General features: G+C 54.6%; 1 protein-coding gene across 3 annotated transcripts in view; it reads right to left on the minus strand.

Moving 5' to 3' along the window:
* ICE1 (interactor of little elongation complex ELL subunit 1) overlaps window positions 1-11,238 on the minus strand; it is a 51,243-nt gene extending 40,005 nt beyond the window's left edge. Inside the window, exon 1 of one of the 3 annotated variants that reach the window (XM_019653050.1) lies at window positions 10,925-11,238. In XM_019653050.1, the coding sequence (XP_019508595.1) occupies window positions 10,925-11,008 (84 nt within the window). In that variant the 5' untranslated portion in view covers window positions 11,009-11,238. Of the gene's footprint in view, window positions 1-3,334; window positions 3,567-10,924 lie in introns of those variants that run through there. The other 2 variants (XM_019653049.1, XM_019653048.1) reach the window with 2 other exon arrangements.
* Window positions 11,239-15,602: the final 4,364 nt, after the last annotated feature.

The raw sequence follows: 15,602 nt of genomic DNA on the forward strand, positions 1-15,602 counted from the left end.
TACTATGTTACATAACCAAATACGTAACTATTATTTATTTACATTGTACAGAAACACACAGATGTACTCTGTGTGATTTGAGCTTGCGCTGCCTCTCTCTGAATCCTTGTCTGAATGAGGGCACTGTGACCGATAGCACGGCACGGTGATCAGCTGTACAGACTCTCTGACTGGGTGCCTGATCAGTGAGCTGTCCTCCATGCACACAGGACTCCAGGAAGCATGGGATTCAGCCACGCCTCAGGGACACTGGTTCTCCTCCACCTGGCAGGAGAAGCTCTGCTTTTGGAAGAAGTCCCTGCCGGGGACACTGAACACCTAGGGCAGGGGGACTGGATGAGAACAGAGGGGCCAGGTAGACCTGTGCACAAGGGCTGCAGGACTTGCCTCCCCATGAAGCTGGGGACAGTGGCAGCCCATCCTCTGCCCTGCAGGCAGGAGGCCACACACTCTCTCTCGGGGGCTCTGAGGCACCACGGAGCCTGGAGATCAGCCCGAAGGCACTGAGGCCAGGTCCTCTTCACTCTGGGAAGCCCACCCAGCGCTGCTGCACTGAGGCTCGGGGCCCACAAGCCCCACACACTGGATGTTTCCAACCTGCACAATTAGCCACAGGGGTTCCAAACATCACAGAGAACTTGAACATGAGAGAGACACCAAAACCAATCAAAGCAACTGGGAGTAAGCAAAAACTGGGGTGAAAGCTTCAAAAATATTAATTCAGGGCTGGCCGAGTGGCGCGATGGTTAAGAGCTGGCTGGGATGCCAGAGGGCCCCGGTTCGGATCCCACATATGAGGGCCAGTGACACTGCCCTCTACAGCTAAGATGCTGAACAACAGCTCAACCTGGAGCTGGGCTGCCGTGAGTCACCGGCAATGGCGTAGGCTGTCTGTGGCAGTGGGTTGCCATGGGCTACCGTGTGTAGACAGCAGCCAGCGTGAGCGGCCAGCAGCCGCAGTGAGCGGCCGTCCAGAAACCGGCGACTGATCTGCCTCGCCAGTGAAGAGCGCGATGATGGTGCCAACTTGGGCCAGTGAAGCAACGTCCTCCACAACTAGACTGAAGAACAAAACGACAGCAACTTGTCTGTTCCCCTTCCCCCAATTCCCCAGCACTGTTCCCTTCCCCCCGATACCCCAATACAAATCTAAAAAAAAAAAAAAAATTAATTCATATGATCTGAGATACATTATGGCAAATTCATGAAACAAGAACTAGAAGCTATGTTTAAAAGGAATACTCAGAGCTCTTAGCACATTTTTTTAAAAGTTCTTAAACTTTAAGAAATTAAGCAGACGGGCCGGCCGAGTGGCACGTTGGTTAAGAACTGGCTTAGGATGCCAGAGAGCTCCAGTTCGGATCCCACATATGAGGGCCAGTGACACTGCCCTCTACAGCTAAGATGCTGAACAACAGCTCTACCTGGAGCTGGGCTGCCGTGAGTCACCGGCAATGGCGTAGGCTGCAGCTCCTGCTGCAGTGGGTTGCCATGGGCTACCGTGTGTAGCCAGCAACCGCTGTGAGTGGCCGTCCAGAAGCCGGCGACTGATCTGCCTCGCCCGTGAGGAGCGCAATGATGGTGCCAACTTGGGCCAGTGAAGCAACATCCTCCACAACTAGACTAAAGAACAAAAAACAACAGCAACTTGTCTGTTCCCCTTCCTCCGATTCCCCAATAAAATCTTAAAAAAAAAAAAAAAAGAACATAAGCAGGCACTCGTACAGCTAAAATCAAAATGACAGGCGGTCACAAGTGCGGTGAGGACGCAGAGGAGCTGGAGCCCTCGCACACCGCTGGGGGCTGTGACACGGTCCAGCTGCTGTGGGGAGCGTGAGGTCCTCCACAGGCCACAGAGCCACCACAGGCTCCAGCAATCCCACTCCTAGGTAAACACCCAGGAGGACGGAACGCGCGCGTCCAGGCCAAACTGGTCCTCTCTTACTTATAACAGCATTATTCATGTTAGCCAAAAAGTGTTATAACAATAAACTCAGTGTCCATCAACCAATGCATGGATAAACAAAATGGCCTACAGACATACAATGTGATGACTTTGCAATGAGAAGGAATGAATGACACGTGCTACAACATGGATGGATCTTGAAAGCAGTGCGTATGTTAACTGAAAGAGCCAGTCACAAAAGGCTACATGCTGTATGATTTCACTCACATAAATTGTTTATAACAGGCAAATCTGGAGACAGGAAGTGGATTAGTGGGGAGGGGGTGGGGCGGGGAGTGCCTGCTGAAACTTAGAGGATTCCTGGGGGAGATCTGGGGTGGGGAGTGGGGATGACCAGGTTTCAGAATTATAACACACAGTGGTGATGGGACTGGGTAGCTGTGGATGCGCTGAAAACCACTCAACTGCACACACTAAAAGGAGGGGTTGGATGGTAAGAGAACTGTATCTCAACAAAACTGTTACCACTAAGTTAAAAACAAGCAGAAGACTCAAGATTTGATGATACAGTTGAAAGCAATGTCCCCCCAAATAAAGCAAACCACAGGCACGGGAAAGAATAAAGAAAAGAAAAACAATTCAAGTGTCAGTGCAAGAGGTCCCACAAGCCCCACAACAGGAGTTCCAGAGAGAGGATAATGGAAAAGATGGGAGATAAGCGAAACAATGCTGATGTTCATGAAAAACATCCCAGAAATGAAACCAGAGGTTTCCAAATTGAAAGGGCCCAGCACATGAATCCAAACAGGCTCCAAACCATGACATATCAGCACAAAATTTCAGAGCATCAGCGACAAAGCAAAGAGCCTATAAGAATCCTGAGAGAAAAATAAAATGAGACAAGTCACATACAGAGAATCTGGACTCAGAATGGCTTCAGGCTTCAACAGCAATCTAGAGGCCTAGGAATCTAGCTGGACCCAGAAAGCAAGCCTTCAAAACGTTGAAGACAAATGAGTTCCAAGGTAAAATTCTGCACAAAACGATCCATCGGCCATGATGGTGAAGCAGACATTTTCAAATCCAAGATCCATAAACTTTCTTCTCAGGAGTCCTTCCTCAGGGAGGCTCTGAGGTTGTGGACAGGCTGCGCCATAATCATGGGATAAATGAGGGGACGAGGGGGGACACGCAGAGCTAAGGAGAATCTAGGGGGGCGGCTGAGTGCCAGATGAAAGACAAAACCGACAGAGCATCTGGAGGCATGAAGGCATGAAACGGTACTTCTAAGTGGCAGAAAACCGCAAGAGCTGAGTGTAGTTGGTTTTCAGCATGCACTTCAATTATGGTTATTTTTTAAGTTAGAGCCATTCCTCCTTTTTTCCCCACTGTTTCGCGTTTTTTGCCAGTGAATCTCACCCTCCCCACCTTTTGCTGGCAGACACCATCTGTAACGCCAAGCAGCACGCCAGGGACACTCCAGAAACCTCCACTGCAGCCGCACACAGCTGGATTCCAATGCCTGTCCCTCCACTTTCTGGCTGAGTGGCCTTGGGCCCACTGACCTGACTGGCTTAACCTCTCCCGCCTCTGGACCATCCCAACGCGCAGGAAGGAGATAAATACGGGGAGGCTGCAACTGGCCTGCCATCAGGATTAAAAGGACAAGCCCAAAGAAAGCATTCCACAGAGCCCCTGGCCTGCAGTGAGCACGCCGCTACATTTTTAAGGCCAGCAAGCTGAATTAAGGGTGTAATCATTAACCAGAAGAAACAAGAAAACACACAGGAAAGGAAAAGTAATCATAATTTACTCCAGTTTAGCTCTGAATAAGATATAGTTAGGTCAACTCTGCTAGTGACCTAATCGAAACCACAACTACACTGGGGGCGGGGAGGGGGGGAGAGGGTTAGGTGTGGTGGGGAACAGGGCTTCCAAAGTCAGAAACCGGACAATAAGCCTCAAACTGAAAAGCAAGAAGTAGCGAGTCTATTATTTAACAACGTGAAGCTCAGTATGAAACGCACACAGGATAATTAAAAGCATTGTCTTTTGGGAAGGGGGCTGGGGGAGCTGGGGACTGCCGGCTGTCTCACAAATCCTGTACATTTAGCTGTCTCTGAGCTATGTCCCTGCAGGACTCTAATGAAAGTAAACACTAAAAATCACAAAACACAGCACTGCACGGACACACACACGAAGTGACGGCGGCTTCTCGGTCTCCTACAGCTCTCTGGCTCCGGGCTCACTGTGTCCTAAAGCCTGGCTGGGTGGCAGCGCAAACGCTCTCCCCTCTAATCTGACTCAAATGTCACTTCTGTTGGCTGCAACAAAGGCCTCCAACTAAGGACTCTCAGAACTGGGACCGCGAGAGGCTGCCGAGGAGGCGGGCACTGGGCCCGCACCTTCCTCAGGACTGCACCCGCTGTGCCCCATCGCCTGGCCTCTGGGGAAGGAAGTGAGGTCGGGGCGCCCTTCAGGCCCAGGGAAGGCTGGGCGGGCGCTGTGCCTTCTCTGAGGACCGCTGTCTCCCAGCGGGCCTGCCCTCTTCTCCTGGAGCTTCTGTTATCACATCGGATTTACCCCGATGCTCGCTCCTCTCCTAATGCCATCCTGGTCTTCTTTGCCCTCTGGCTGGGTTCGTCCCTTACTTGTCACTGGGTCCCTAAAACAACGCCCGGAGCAGCCCATTGTTACTCAGACTCTTGCTCCCCACCGACCCCTCTTTTCCACAGCGCAGCTTTAATTTTCTCTACAATCTCCTGGTGTCGCTGTAAATACGTATCACTGAGAAAAAGCAATCCGCTCTGGGTCTCCTCTCTTCCCTTCTCTTCTTGGGGACATGGCATCAGTGTAGTGGCCCAGCACACAGGAGGGGACAGTCTTGGCAAGGAGCAAGCCAGCAGGCCTGGGGGCTGAGGGGCTGACAGAGACGGCCAGTGTAGTTTAAAAAATGGTAATATAAACAAATAAGTAAAATATGGATACACAGCAAATAAGTAAATAGCTGATTATGGGAAAAGAAAATTGCCTGACTCACTGCTACTCTAACACTGCTATGGTTTGGGGCTGGAAGGTTCTCGGTTGTGGGGGCTGTCTGTGCCCGCTGGGAACTCTGCAGCACCCCTGGCCTCTACTCATGAGGGGACAGAGCATTTCCACCCCAAGGTGTGGGGGCACAACACGGTCACCCCAGCAGGCCTGAGACTGCTATCCTCAGGACGGCCGGCTTGCAAGGCAGGGCCTGGCTGGAGTCGGGGACCTTGGCCTTCCGGAGGCTTCCCAGCATTCCCCGAACTGGTGAGAGTGGCTCCCTGGGCCTGAGCTGCGAAGTGCGCCTTGCGCCGACGCCCGCTTTCCTTCTGGGAGTCTGGGACTGTGGTCCCTGCTAGGCAGGGGGTGTCCACATGACCAGCCCCTAACAGCATCACTGGTCCCTGAGTCTCTAATGAGCATCCCTGGTAGACAACACATCATGCGAATTCAGGGAGTCATTCTACCCAGTTTCCTCTGGATTTTACCCCAAGCGCCTCCCTCTTCTCTGATTTTGCATTCTACCCTTTCACTGAAATAAACCACAGCCACGGGCAGGACCACACGCCGAGTCCAAGTCCTCAGAGCAAATCACAGAACCCTCGGGTGGTCTTGGGGGTCCCTGACACACTGTAACCATCAAAATTGTCTCTAGACTTCGCCAAATGTTCCCCAGAGAATACAAGGCTCTCCACTCTTCAAACTTTCACAAAAGACTAAAGGAAGAAGTCTACAGACAATGATATTTAATTGGTTCCCAGTAGGAGCCTGACCCAGGAAGGAAAAAGCTACTCCTGGTCCCGGAGCCAAACCCGAAGGGGTTCACGGGCTGGACGGAACCGCTGCACTGATGTCAATACCCTGGTTTGGAAGGCTGTGGGCTGACTAAGAGGAAGTACTCAGATTTGGGAGAACACGACCAGGAGTGTGAAGGGGAGAGGACGTGTCAGTGTGTCACACCAATAAGGAAGCAAATGCAGAACTATTTTAACAAGCTGGGAATGGGGTGAATAGAATACCCGAGTTCTCTGTACTATTCTGGTGACTTTCTCGAAAGTTCTAAATTACTTCAAAATAAACGATTTTGACAAATCACACTGATCACAGTACTCGCTTTGCTGGAGGTGAAATGGCTGGCTAATGGTTCCTTGAATCCTCTCTGATAAGCTACATGTCCTCCAGGAAAAGCTCTAATTCCAGGCCATGGATAGGACCCTGTGGGATTTCCCCTGGCACAGCGTGGACGGGGACAAGGCGGGGAGGGGGCACTGCCCACCGCTGTCTGCCGACACGCACCCCGGCACAAGCTGGGCGGCTCTGGGTCGGGCAGGCAGGCCCGTCTCCCCAGCCTGGTCTCCGGCTGCCCTTCCCTGGACTTGCTGCCTGATCACCAGGCGTCTTCCTCCTCCGAGCCTCGCACAGGACACCCCGTCCACAACACTCTCCCTACATCGCTTCCCTCGTGTTTACCGACGAATCACCCTTCAGAGCTCAATTTTGAGTCACTTCCTCCATGAAGATGTCAGCTGTCCTTCTAGATGCTCCCAGGGGCCCCAGCGCGTCCCCCAACACCGCACTCACTGCGTCACCCTTAGTCTGGCTGCTTCCTCGCTCATCTGTGAGCTATAACCCCAACTCGAGCTCCGTGCCTCTTCGTTTCCTGACTGTATTCCAAAACACCCCGTGCATCACACACGCAGTGATGCTCATGAATGTTTCCTAACTGAATGAATTACAATTCTGGGAGCATTCCTGGTAGTATAACCATTTACAAATCAGTATGTCTAGGGGGCATATGCTTCAAGTTCCAAAGGATGATGTTCAAACCACTGGCAATTATCAACGGGACTCTAGCACAAGTTTCTATAAACGAGAGGCTCAAATCTGCCCCAAGGGCAGCCAAACACCATCTACTATGAAGCTATTCCAGTTACATGAGCTTAACAGTATAACCGTGTGCTTGAAACTCATCTGGATTTGCCAAGGGCTCGATCGCTTGGCTCTGCAATGAATGAAACTGGTCACAGAAAGCAAAGGGGTGTGGGGGGGGGGCTCCTTCATTAAAATAAAGCAACTTATAGCAGCTCGACTTCAAACCACGGACTTGCAGCCTTGTTTAACTGTGCAGGTCACCAGAGGAAGGTCCACACTGTGTATAATCACCCAAGCTCGGCAGCCCGTTGGACAGGGATGCAGATTCCCTGATGGAACGTTTCCATCCACCAGGGCGAGGAGACAGGAACGAGGCGGCGTGTGACAACACAGGAGAAAGGCGCACAGAACGGGGTCGGTCTACGCACCGCTCGGCGAGCCATGACCTCGGCCGAGGTGCCGCATCTCTCCAACCACGAGGAAGGAGGGTGGGCAGGAGGACACGGAAGGGGCCTCTGGTGGGAGAAAACAACTGCTCGACTCAGGACAGACACTTCGCTTCCCATTACAGCTCAGAATGAAATCATAGCATCCAGAGAGGCTCCTGTAACGTGCTTGTGAAACTTCTGCAGAATCCAGAGGTTCCTGTGTGTTTAAACTCCACAGCAGGATGTCTCCTCTGCACAGGGAACCTCTCATGTCTCTCTCAGCACTTCAGCCAGAGCCCAGGACCCGCCGGGGTCTAACGCCCTGAAACGTCCTTCCTCTCGCTGACCAGCACAGCCGCCTGTCCCCAGTTCTCCTTCTCCCATCCCCATTCCACGCTGGCCTCGTCACTGCACAGCTGGTTTCCTTCACTGCCTCCTCCTGATGGCACGTGCTCTCATAAACTGCCACAAAGGTTTTCAAAGTTTCTTTTAAGTAACAGGACTCACTCCTGCATTGTCCTATCCCCACAGTTCCCCAAACAAAATCCTTACAGTGAACTCAGCGCCCATCTAACCTGGCCTCTTATCTATTTCCTTGGAAGTATATTAGGGTACCACGGGGGCATATTAGGGTACCTTGGAGGCACTGTGCTCCACAAGCAACAAATGTGTAAACAGCTGAAAATCCCCAGTTCTGACGTCATTCCAAAACTTCGATCCCGTATTTCCAAAATCCCTTGGTCTCCGCCCTCGCCTGCCTCTACCACAGCTCTCAGCCACTCGCATTTTAAATCTCTGCACCTTCTACCTCCCTGACTTGAGATCTGTCCACTCCGCAGTTTCTCATAATCAGAACCTTTCTCTTCTCTGGCCCCATCCCCAGGAAACGTCCGCTAACCCACACTTTTATTCCCACTAGTAGGCACGAAAAAAATAACTTTCCTCCAACCCATCCTGCATAGCACCACCTGTCAATTTTACTACTGGGTTGTCGGAAAAGTCATGACGTATTTTTTTGTTTTTCGTGGCAAAAATGTGTCATGACTTTTCCGACAACCCACTAGAAGCACTGCTCTTGTGTGCCAACTACGCAAAACCCTTCACCGCTCTGTAACGCTGACAGAAATAAGAACAATGCTTTAAGTTGGTAACCATTCGAGGCCCCACGTAATCTGCCATGAACCTACTTTTCTGGTCTTACTTTGCAGTATTAAACACTTGTTCAAGAGACTCCATTCATGACTAACCGCCTTCTTCCCCTAAAAAGGCTTCCAGGCAACAGAGAACCCAGATGCAATGGAGTGTCCGGACGTCGGGAAGAGGCTGCAAACCAAGGAAGGCCCTTGGCCTGTGTGTGTAAATACTATCCCACCGGACACAAACACGCCCGTCCCTTAGTCCTGCCTGTGCTGTGGCTGCTTCCAGGCTATAACGGGGGGCCGAGCAGTGCAGAGCAGCCCGCCCGCCACCCCAGGCTTCTGATCTGCCCTTACACAGTCTGCAGATTTAACAGGCCTGCTCCTGCTGCCGTTCTGAGAAACAAGAGAGGAAGGAGGGGGGCTCGTGAGGAGGCCACTGCCGTCACCTCCAGGCCACGGACGACAGTGGTCCCTACGGGGGGAGGCAGAGGAGGTGGGAGGAGCGCACGGGCAACACAGGTGGAGCCAGCAGAATCGGCGGATGGATTGGATGCAGGCTTGAGCGAAGTCTAGCTTCTGGCCTAGGCAACCAGGATACAACTGCTACTTGTAACCAAGATGGGGGTACTAGAGGTAGACCAGGCTTTTCAAGGAAGATCAGATCCACAACTGAGATCAGGCCACACAGTTGTTCTCCTGCACAAAAGCCTCCAATGACTCACCGTTCTTTCAGAGCGAAAGCCAACAGCCTCACCGCGGTGTACAAGGGCCCACGCGATCAGGCCCTCCTGTGTGACTTCACCAGACTCCGGCTGCTAAAGGCTGTGCCCCCACCAAAAAGAAAATTCGTATGTTGAAATCGAATCCCCAGTGCAATGGTATTTGGACGCGGGGCCTTCTGAAGGCGATCAGGTCATGAAGTCATGAACGTCATTAGCGCCCTGATGAAAGTGACCCTGCCACGTGAGGACACAGCCAGACGACAGCCATGAACGAGGGCCGGGTCCTCACCAGGCACCAAACCCGCTGGTGCCTGGATCTGGGAGAAATACATTCCTGTTGCTTATAAACCCACCAGGTGAGGCGCCGCTGGCAGCAGCCCCCAACAGCAGGACACCCACCTTCACGGCGCACACGCAGCCCCCGCTCCCCGGGCGCACAGCAGCCAGCAGGCCCGCCCTCTCCCCACAGCCTGGGACGCGTTCTCCCAAGACACCTACGAGACACCTGCGGCGCTCAGGGCGCGTCCCCTGCCCCCTGCTCAACAGAAGCTGCTCTCTGCGCAGCCCTCCCTCCCGGGGCTCCCGGGTTAAAGGCCACCAGCCCAGGCCCTCCCCCACCACCTGTTCCCACCTGACCCCTTTCACTTGTCTCCTCCGCCACCTCCTAGGACGGATACTCCCAGGGCCCGAGTACCTGTCTTTTCCCCACGGCTGTCATTAAACTGCTGAAACACAGCAAGTGATCAATAACTATCTGCTGAGTGAATGAACTGACCCAAAGAACAAATAAAATTTATTCAAGATTCACGAGAACTTCACTCACGTTCCTGGGGTTCGGGGGGGGGGAGCAAAAGCACGTTACAAACGCCTAGACAATGCAACTCACACATGACTTTCCATTAGTTCTCCTCCTGTTAAGGGCGCCGGCGCCGGCCTGCCTTTCCTCCCCCCTCTCGACGACGACAGCGTCCGGCCGGCCAGCTCCCGGGCGAGGCGCTCCGGGTCCCGCCTGGCCCGCCCCCTCCGCCCCGCTCCCACCACCACCACCACTCAGGCCTCCGAGCGTCACCTCCTGAGACACCGCGCCTGCCGGCCCGGCCCCCAGCCACGGCCACCGCGGCGGCGGCTCCCGACTTCCTCACGGGAGCGCTCCGGCCTCCCGTGCACACGCCCCACTTACGAGGGCGCTCACCGCGTCCGCTCGCCGCGTCCCCAGTGCCCGGGACACATGCGACAATTGCATTACATCTAACAGGCGGACGGCGGGCAGCCCCACGTGGCCGCTAAGACACCGACACGCGCGGACAGCCAGGAGGGTCCGGCTGCACACGAGTCGCGGGGCCGTCAGAAGCTTCCAGGGTCCCCAGCGCCGCGGAAGCGCACGGCCCTCGCGGCCAGCCCGCCCGCCGCCGAGACCCTGCCTCCGGGCGAGGGGGGTTACGGGCGCGCCCGCGCGGCCCAAACCGTCCTCCTCGGGGAGAAAGCCCCTCCGCACGGCGCCCGTCACTCACCCGGCGCGGCGCCGGCCCTGGGCGCCCCGAGGCCAGGTGAGTGAGGGGGGGGACCCCCCAGAACTCGCATACCCCCCATCACCGCATCCCCGTAAATGAGTCCTGGGTTCGAACCCTGAATAACACCAAGAAAGCGGTTCCCAAAACAACTGCAGAGAAAGGGGAGCGGGACCGGGTGTGTGCGTGTGTGTGAAGGTCGCCGGGTAGCGGGAGCGGCGCGCGGAGGCGCAGCCCCTGCTGCCGGACCCCCGGTCCACGCCCAGCCCCGCCGGCCGAGCCCCTCCACGCCCTCGGCTCCGGGGAGGCCCCGCACCTGCTGCAGGGAGGCGCAGCCCTGACACCGCGAGAGGTCCGCCGCCGTCCCGGGAGCCGCCGAGTGGGTCTCGCCCGGCATCATGGTGCCGCCGCCCGGCCCGGTGGGCCCGCGCGCCTCAGGGGCCCGCGGCCTCGGGCCTGTACTGCCTCTGCTGACGCCGCCGGGGCCGCCGCCTGCCAGGCCGCTTCCCGCCGTGTCCGGGCGGGTCCATCCGTGCACAGAGGTCCCCGTGGAGCTAGCTGAGGGCTCCCCGAGCCAGAGCTGCCCCGGGCACTAGAAAGAAACGCTACCCGGCGCGGCCCCCGAGTGCGACGCAGCTCAGCCAGGACCCCGCCCCGCCCTAGTTCGCTCCGCCCCTCGCCGCGGCGCGGGGCTGCCTGAGGCGCCGCCTGAGTAAAATAGGGAGCGGAGCCGTGCTGGTGCGGCGGGGCCACGCCCACAAAGGAACACCCAGGCAGAGCCGCGGCATCCGAGGTGCACTGCTTCCGCCGTTTCGGGGTTACTAGTCTATTACCGGCTTTGCTGCGTGACAGGCTTCCGATAGACACCGAAAGCCTTCAACGAGGGGGAGGTGTGCCGCGATGACGTCATTCAGGCGCCTCCTGGACTGGAAGGACCCCAGCCCTGGACGGGCAAGTGCGCGATTTACAACTAGGGAGAGCGGAGCTGTCCGAGTCCGGCCGGGCTCCAGGAGCGGAAGAGAGGACTACAGTTCCCGACGCCCCGCGCGGCGGGCGGACTCCGAGCGGTTTTTCGGGCCGCGCCCGGTGCGCTTCAGCACCTGGTGGCGGCCTTCGCCGCCGGCGGCCGTGCCTTCCTCCGGGGACGTTGTTCTCCCGACAGCTCCCTCCGCCTGCTGTGGCCCACGTGCCGTGCGACCCGGTCGCGTTCCCAGACCCATCCCCGCGGCCCCCTGAGGCCCTGGCCGTGGGCGCCGCCGCCCCCCGGGTTCCCCGCGCAGCTCCGGTCTGAACCTTCGGCGACCCCGCCGCCGCTCGTGGTTAATAGCCAGCCACTACCACGTCCCATTTTAATCTCTCTCGGGACGGAAGAAAGACGAGAGATCCCCCCCCCCGGCCGCACGTATCGGGTACATTCAGGCCCCGGCCCTTCGGCCGGAGCCGCAGGTTGCCCACCCCCGGTCGGTACCCCCCGCCCCCAGGCTCCCCGCCGTCATCACCGCTCGTTACCACCCGCACCGCCGGAAACCTCCGGGGCTTCCGACGTCGGCTTTAAAGTCCAGATCCTTAGCATCAGCACGAGCACCATGCGTGCGAGCGGACGTGCAGACCTTCCCGGCTGCGTCCCAAAGCTCCGCGGGCACCGCAGCCGCCGACGCCCCTGCTCGCGCGCCGGCGACACCTGCGGGAGCGGAGGGACCGCCGACCGGCCCCGACGCCCGACGGAGGCAGCGCCCTGCCCGACCCGCGTGCCCAGAGCAGAAAGCACGCGTGGGGGGACGGGGGAAGGAGAGGGGGGCCGGCGCGCCGTGGGACGCGGCCGCGTGCCCCGGCAGAGACCCGGGAGAGGAGCCCCGCGTGGGTCCTGGTGACTTCCACTTCTGGCTCCTCGTCCCAGTCGCGTCCCTTTTGTTGAAGGGTTCCGAAAGGAGCGTTTCCCCCAGAGTGCCTGGTGGGGGGACACGTGCCGCCCGCTCCCCGCCCTCCGCGCTGCCCCCCTACACCCACACCCGCGGCAGAGCTGCCTCTGCGGGAACCCGGCGCCGCGCTGCCTTCCCGCCCGCGCTCACCTGCGCTCGCCGCCCCGCGCCCGGAACACCTTCCTCCCGGCGCTGACCCACGCGTCCTCCGGGGCCCACACCCCGAGTAACGCCCGCCGCCTCCATCGCCCCTCAGCCCTGAGGAGTTGTTGGTAGCACCACATTGGGGCCTGGAGCACGGGCCTATTCATGTCTCAAATCCTGCAAAGTGCACGTAGTAGGTGCTCAGTGAATGTCGGTGCATTGACTTTCTGCAGCTAACTGAAGGTAAAAAGAGAATAAGGAAGCGCTTGTGTTCAAAAATTAAAGTGCGTTCGTTTCTATCTTTCTCAAAATCAGTTCCGAAGACATTTAAAGAATGCGAGACGTCTTCTTTGTGTAGCGGCAGGTGAGCAAATTCTCCTTAAAGGGCCGCATAGTAAATATTTTAGGCTTTGGGGACCATACAGGTCTCTGATGCACATCTGTCTTTGTCATTTGTTTTGTTTTGTTTTAAGAACCCTTTAAAATGTAAAAGTTACCCTTACGTTGCAGGTTTATGAAAACAAGAGTAATTATAGGAAATAACGCAAATTGTTGTAGGTCCCTACTTGTGGAATGCTGAAAATGATATTGCTGCTCTCTCCACGTGGTAGGACACACGTCTGTCAAACAAGCGAAGGAAGGTTCACTTGCTACGCTGCAGAAAGTGAACAATGGCTTTGGAACTACACGCCTGGCTTTAAATTCGTAAGCTAGTGACTTATTTGAGCTGGTATCTCCTTACAAGACTGGTGATAATTTAGGTGGAAAGTGACAAGGTCCGGGCTGACTCCCTAGGATCTACTGCACAGAGCAGTTGTTAACGATTTATTGATGGCATTTGTTTATTTTGGAAAACAGAAGAACTTTGTGTTTTTCTGTCAGCGCCCTAAGACCTGGGGTGTGTGTAGATCTGGGGCTGTCATTTGGGGGCTTCCCTGTGCCTCCAGAGTCCAGGCTGCTGCTGGGGGGATCCGACTAGAAAGGGCTCAGTGCCCCACCCCCACCTCACCCCCTCCCAGGTACTTGGCAACTCTTTGAAACTCTTTATAACATAATGGAGAGGTGACGGATGATTGAACTTATTAACTGGCTTCCGCTGAAATGGCTTATAGACTTGTAGAAGCAAAGGAGGTTTTACCATAATTCAAATTGGAAAGCTATTTGTTGGTTGAAAGTTGTCATATTTTGCTTTATGAAGAGCTGTCTTTTCATTTAATGCATGTACCCATAAGGAAAATAAGCTACATTCTCTTCTTTATTGTAAAACCCTGGGAGATATTTTATGGAGCAGTTTGCAACTCCAGCGGTCTTAAATTCAGGGAAATGATCTCATTACATTATATTATGAATTTCCAGGCCTGTGAGGTAATGCTACCGCAGGCCCACAAGAGGTCCATCTTTCCCTGTGTGTGTTTTAGACACCAATGGACTTTCCAGCCACATGTATGAGGTGTCAGCCCCTTCGTGGGGGGGTGGGGTGAGAAGGCCATGCTCTCGGGTACGCTAGGGTAGGAGGCCTTTTGGGGGACCACCTGCCCATTCCCAGTCCTCTGTGCTCCGTGCTGAGCTACCTTGCTCCACTGTTTCTCGCTCCCCTGGGTGCTTTGTCCCCAGGGGTCAGCAGCAGGCCCTGCGCCTTTGCTTACAGCTCCGGCTCTCACCCTCAAAGGCACACATTGCTCTCTCCTGGAAGATTGAGTTTACTTAGAAATCAGAAGATTCGTTTTGTTTTAAAACAAGCTTAGTTTGGAGTAGAATGCAAAACTGACACAATTGTTCAAGATGAAGCACAAGTTTAGAGGACTTTCATGGCCTTGGATTTTTTAGGGCAGTGAAACTGCTCTGCCTGATACTGTAATCATGGATACAGGTCACATTATACATTTGTTAAAACCCACAGAATGTGTAACACCAAGCGTGAGCCACAATGTAAAGTATGGACTCTGGGCGATTACAATGGATCGATGCTGGCTCATCGGTTGTAACAAATATACCCCCTGGAGAGGCATGTCTATCATGGGGAGGCTGTGCTCATGGGGAGGCAGGGGTTTGGTGGGAAATCTCTGCACTTTCTACTTTAGTTTGCTGTGAACCTAAAGCTGCTTTAAAATTTTAAGAAAATAATTAAAAACAACAACAACAATAAAAGAACAAAAAATTACAGGCACTGGGAATAATAGTAGAAAGTGTCCACATTAATAGTAAATGTGGCACAAATGCATCAGAAACCACCAGCTCATGGTCTGGAGTGCAGTGAGCCAGGAGCCTCCGGGTATCGATTAGATTAACTGAGGGGAGGGGCGGGCACAGACCAGATCATACAGGGGCTTGTAAGCCAGGGTAGAACTGTTTTAGATTTTAAGTACAAGGAGCAGCCATCAAAGAGTGTTAAGAATGGAGTGGCATTATCTGATTTACAGTGAAAAGTGCTCGTTGTGGCTGTCACCTGGAAGTAGCCAGGGAGGCTGGGTGTCACTGCCTGAGTTGGAAAGACGAATCCACTTTGGGGGGCAATCGAAGAAGTGCTGCTTCACAGATGGCTGCAACTTAACGAGGTTGTTTCCTTTCCTTCTGGATTTAACAAGGAAAGATCATACAACACAATTATTAAGACCCCAGAATGACACCATTTTTTGAAAAGTAATGTTTTAAGTGTTTTACTGGCCTTAGAAAGCCATGATTCTCAAAACTTCATTATATCTTAACCTAAGGGTTCAGATTATGAGTTGGGATGGTTTTATTCTAAGATCATGAGAACATAGCACATTCGGTCCTTTATCCAGGCAGAAAGTGATAGCCAAAGAGAGGGGAAAAAATGTCTTTCATTTAAAATAAATCCCTAGTAATTGTTTGAATTTTAGATAAAATGATACCAAACATCTTCGGCCAGCTTTCCTCTGGCCTCATCCTCAAGCCCTGACATGAAGAAAA

Source organism: Hipposideros armiger, unplaced genomic scaffold (genome assembly GCF_001890085.2).
Source record: "Hipposideros armiger isolate ML-2016 unplaced genomic scaffold, ASM189008v1 scaffold_193, whole genome shotgun sequence".
Taxonomy (NCBI): Eukaryota; Metazoa; Chordata; class Mammalia; order Chiroptera; family Hipposideridae; genus Hipposideros; species Hipposideros armiger.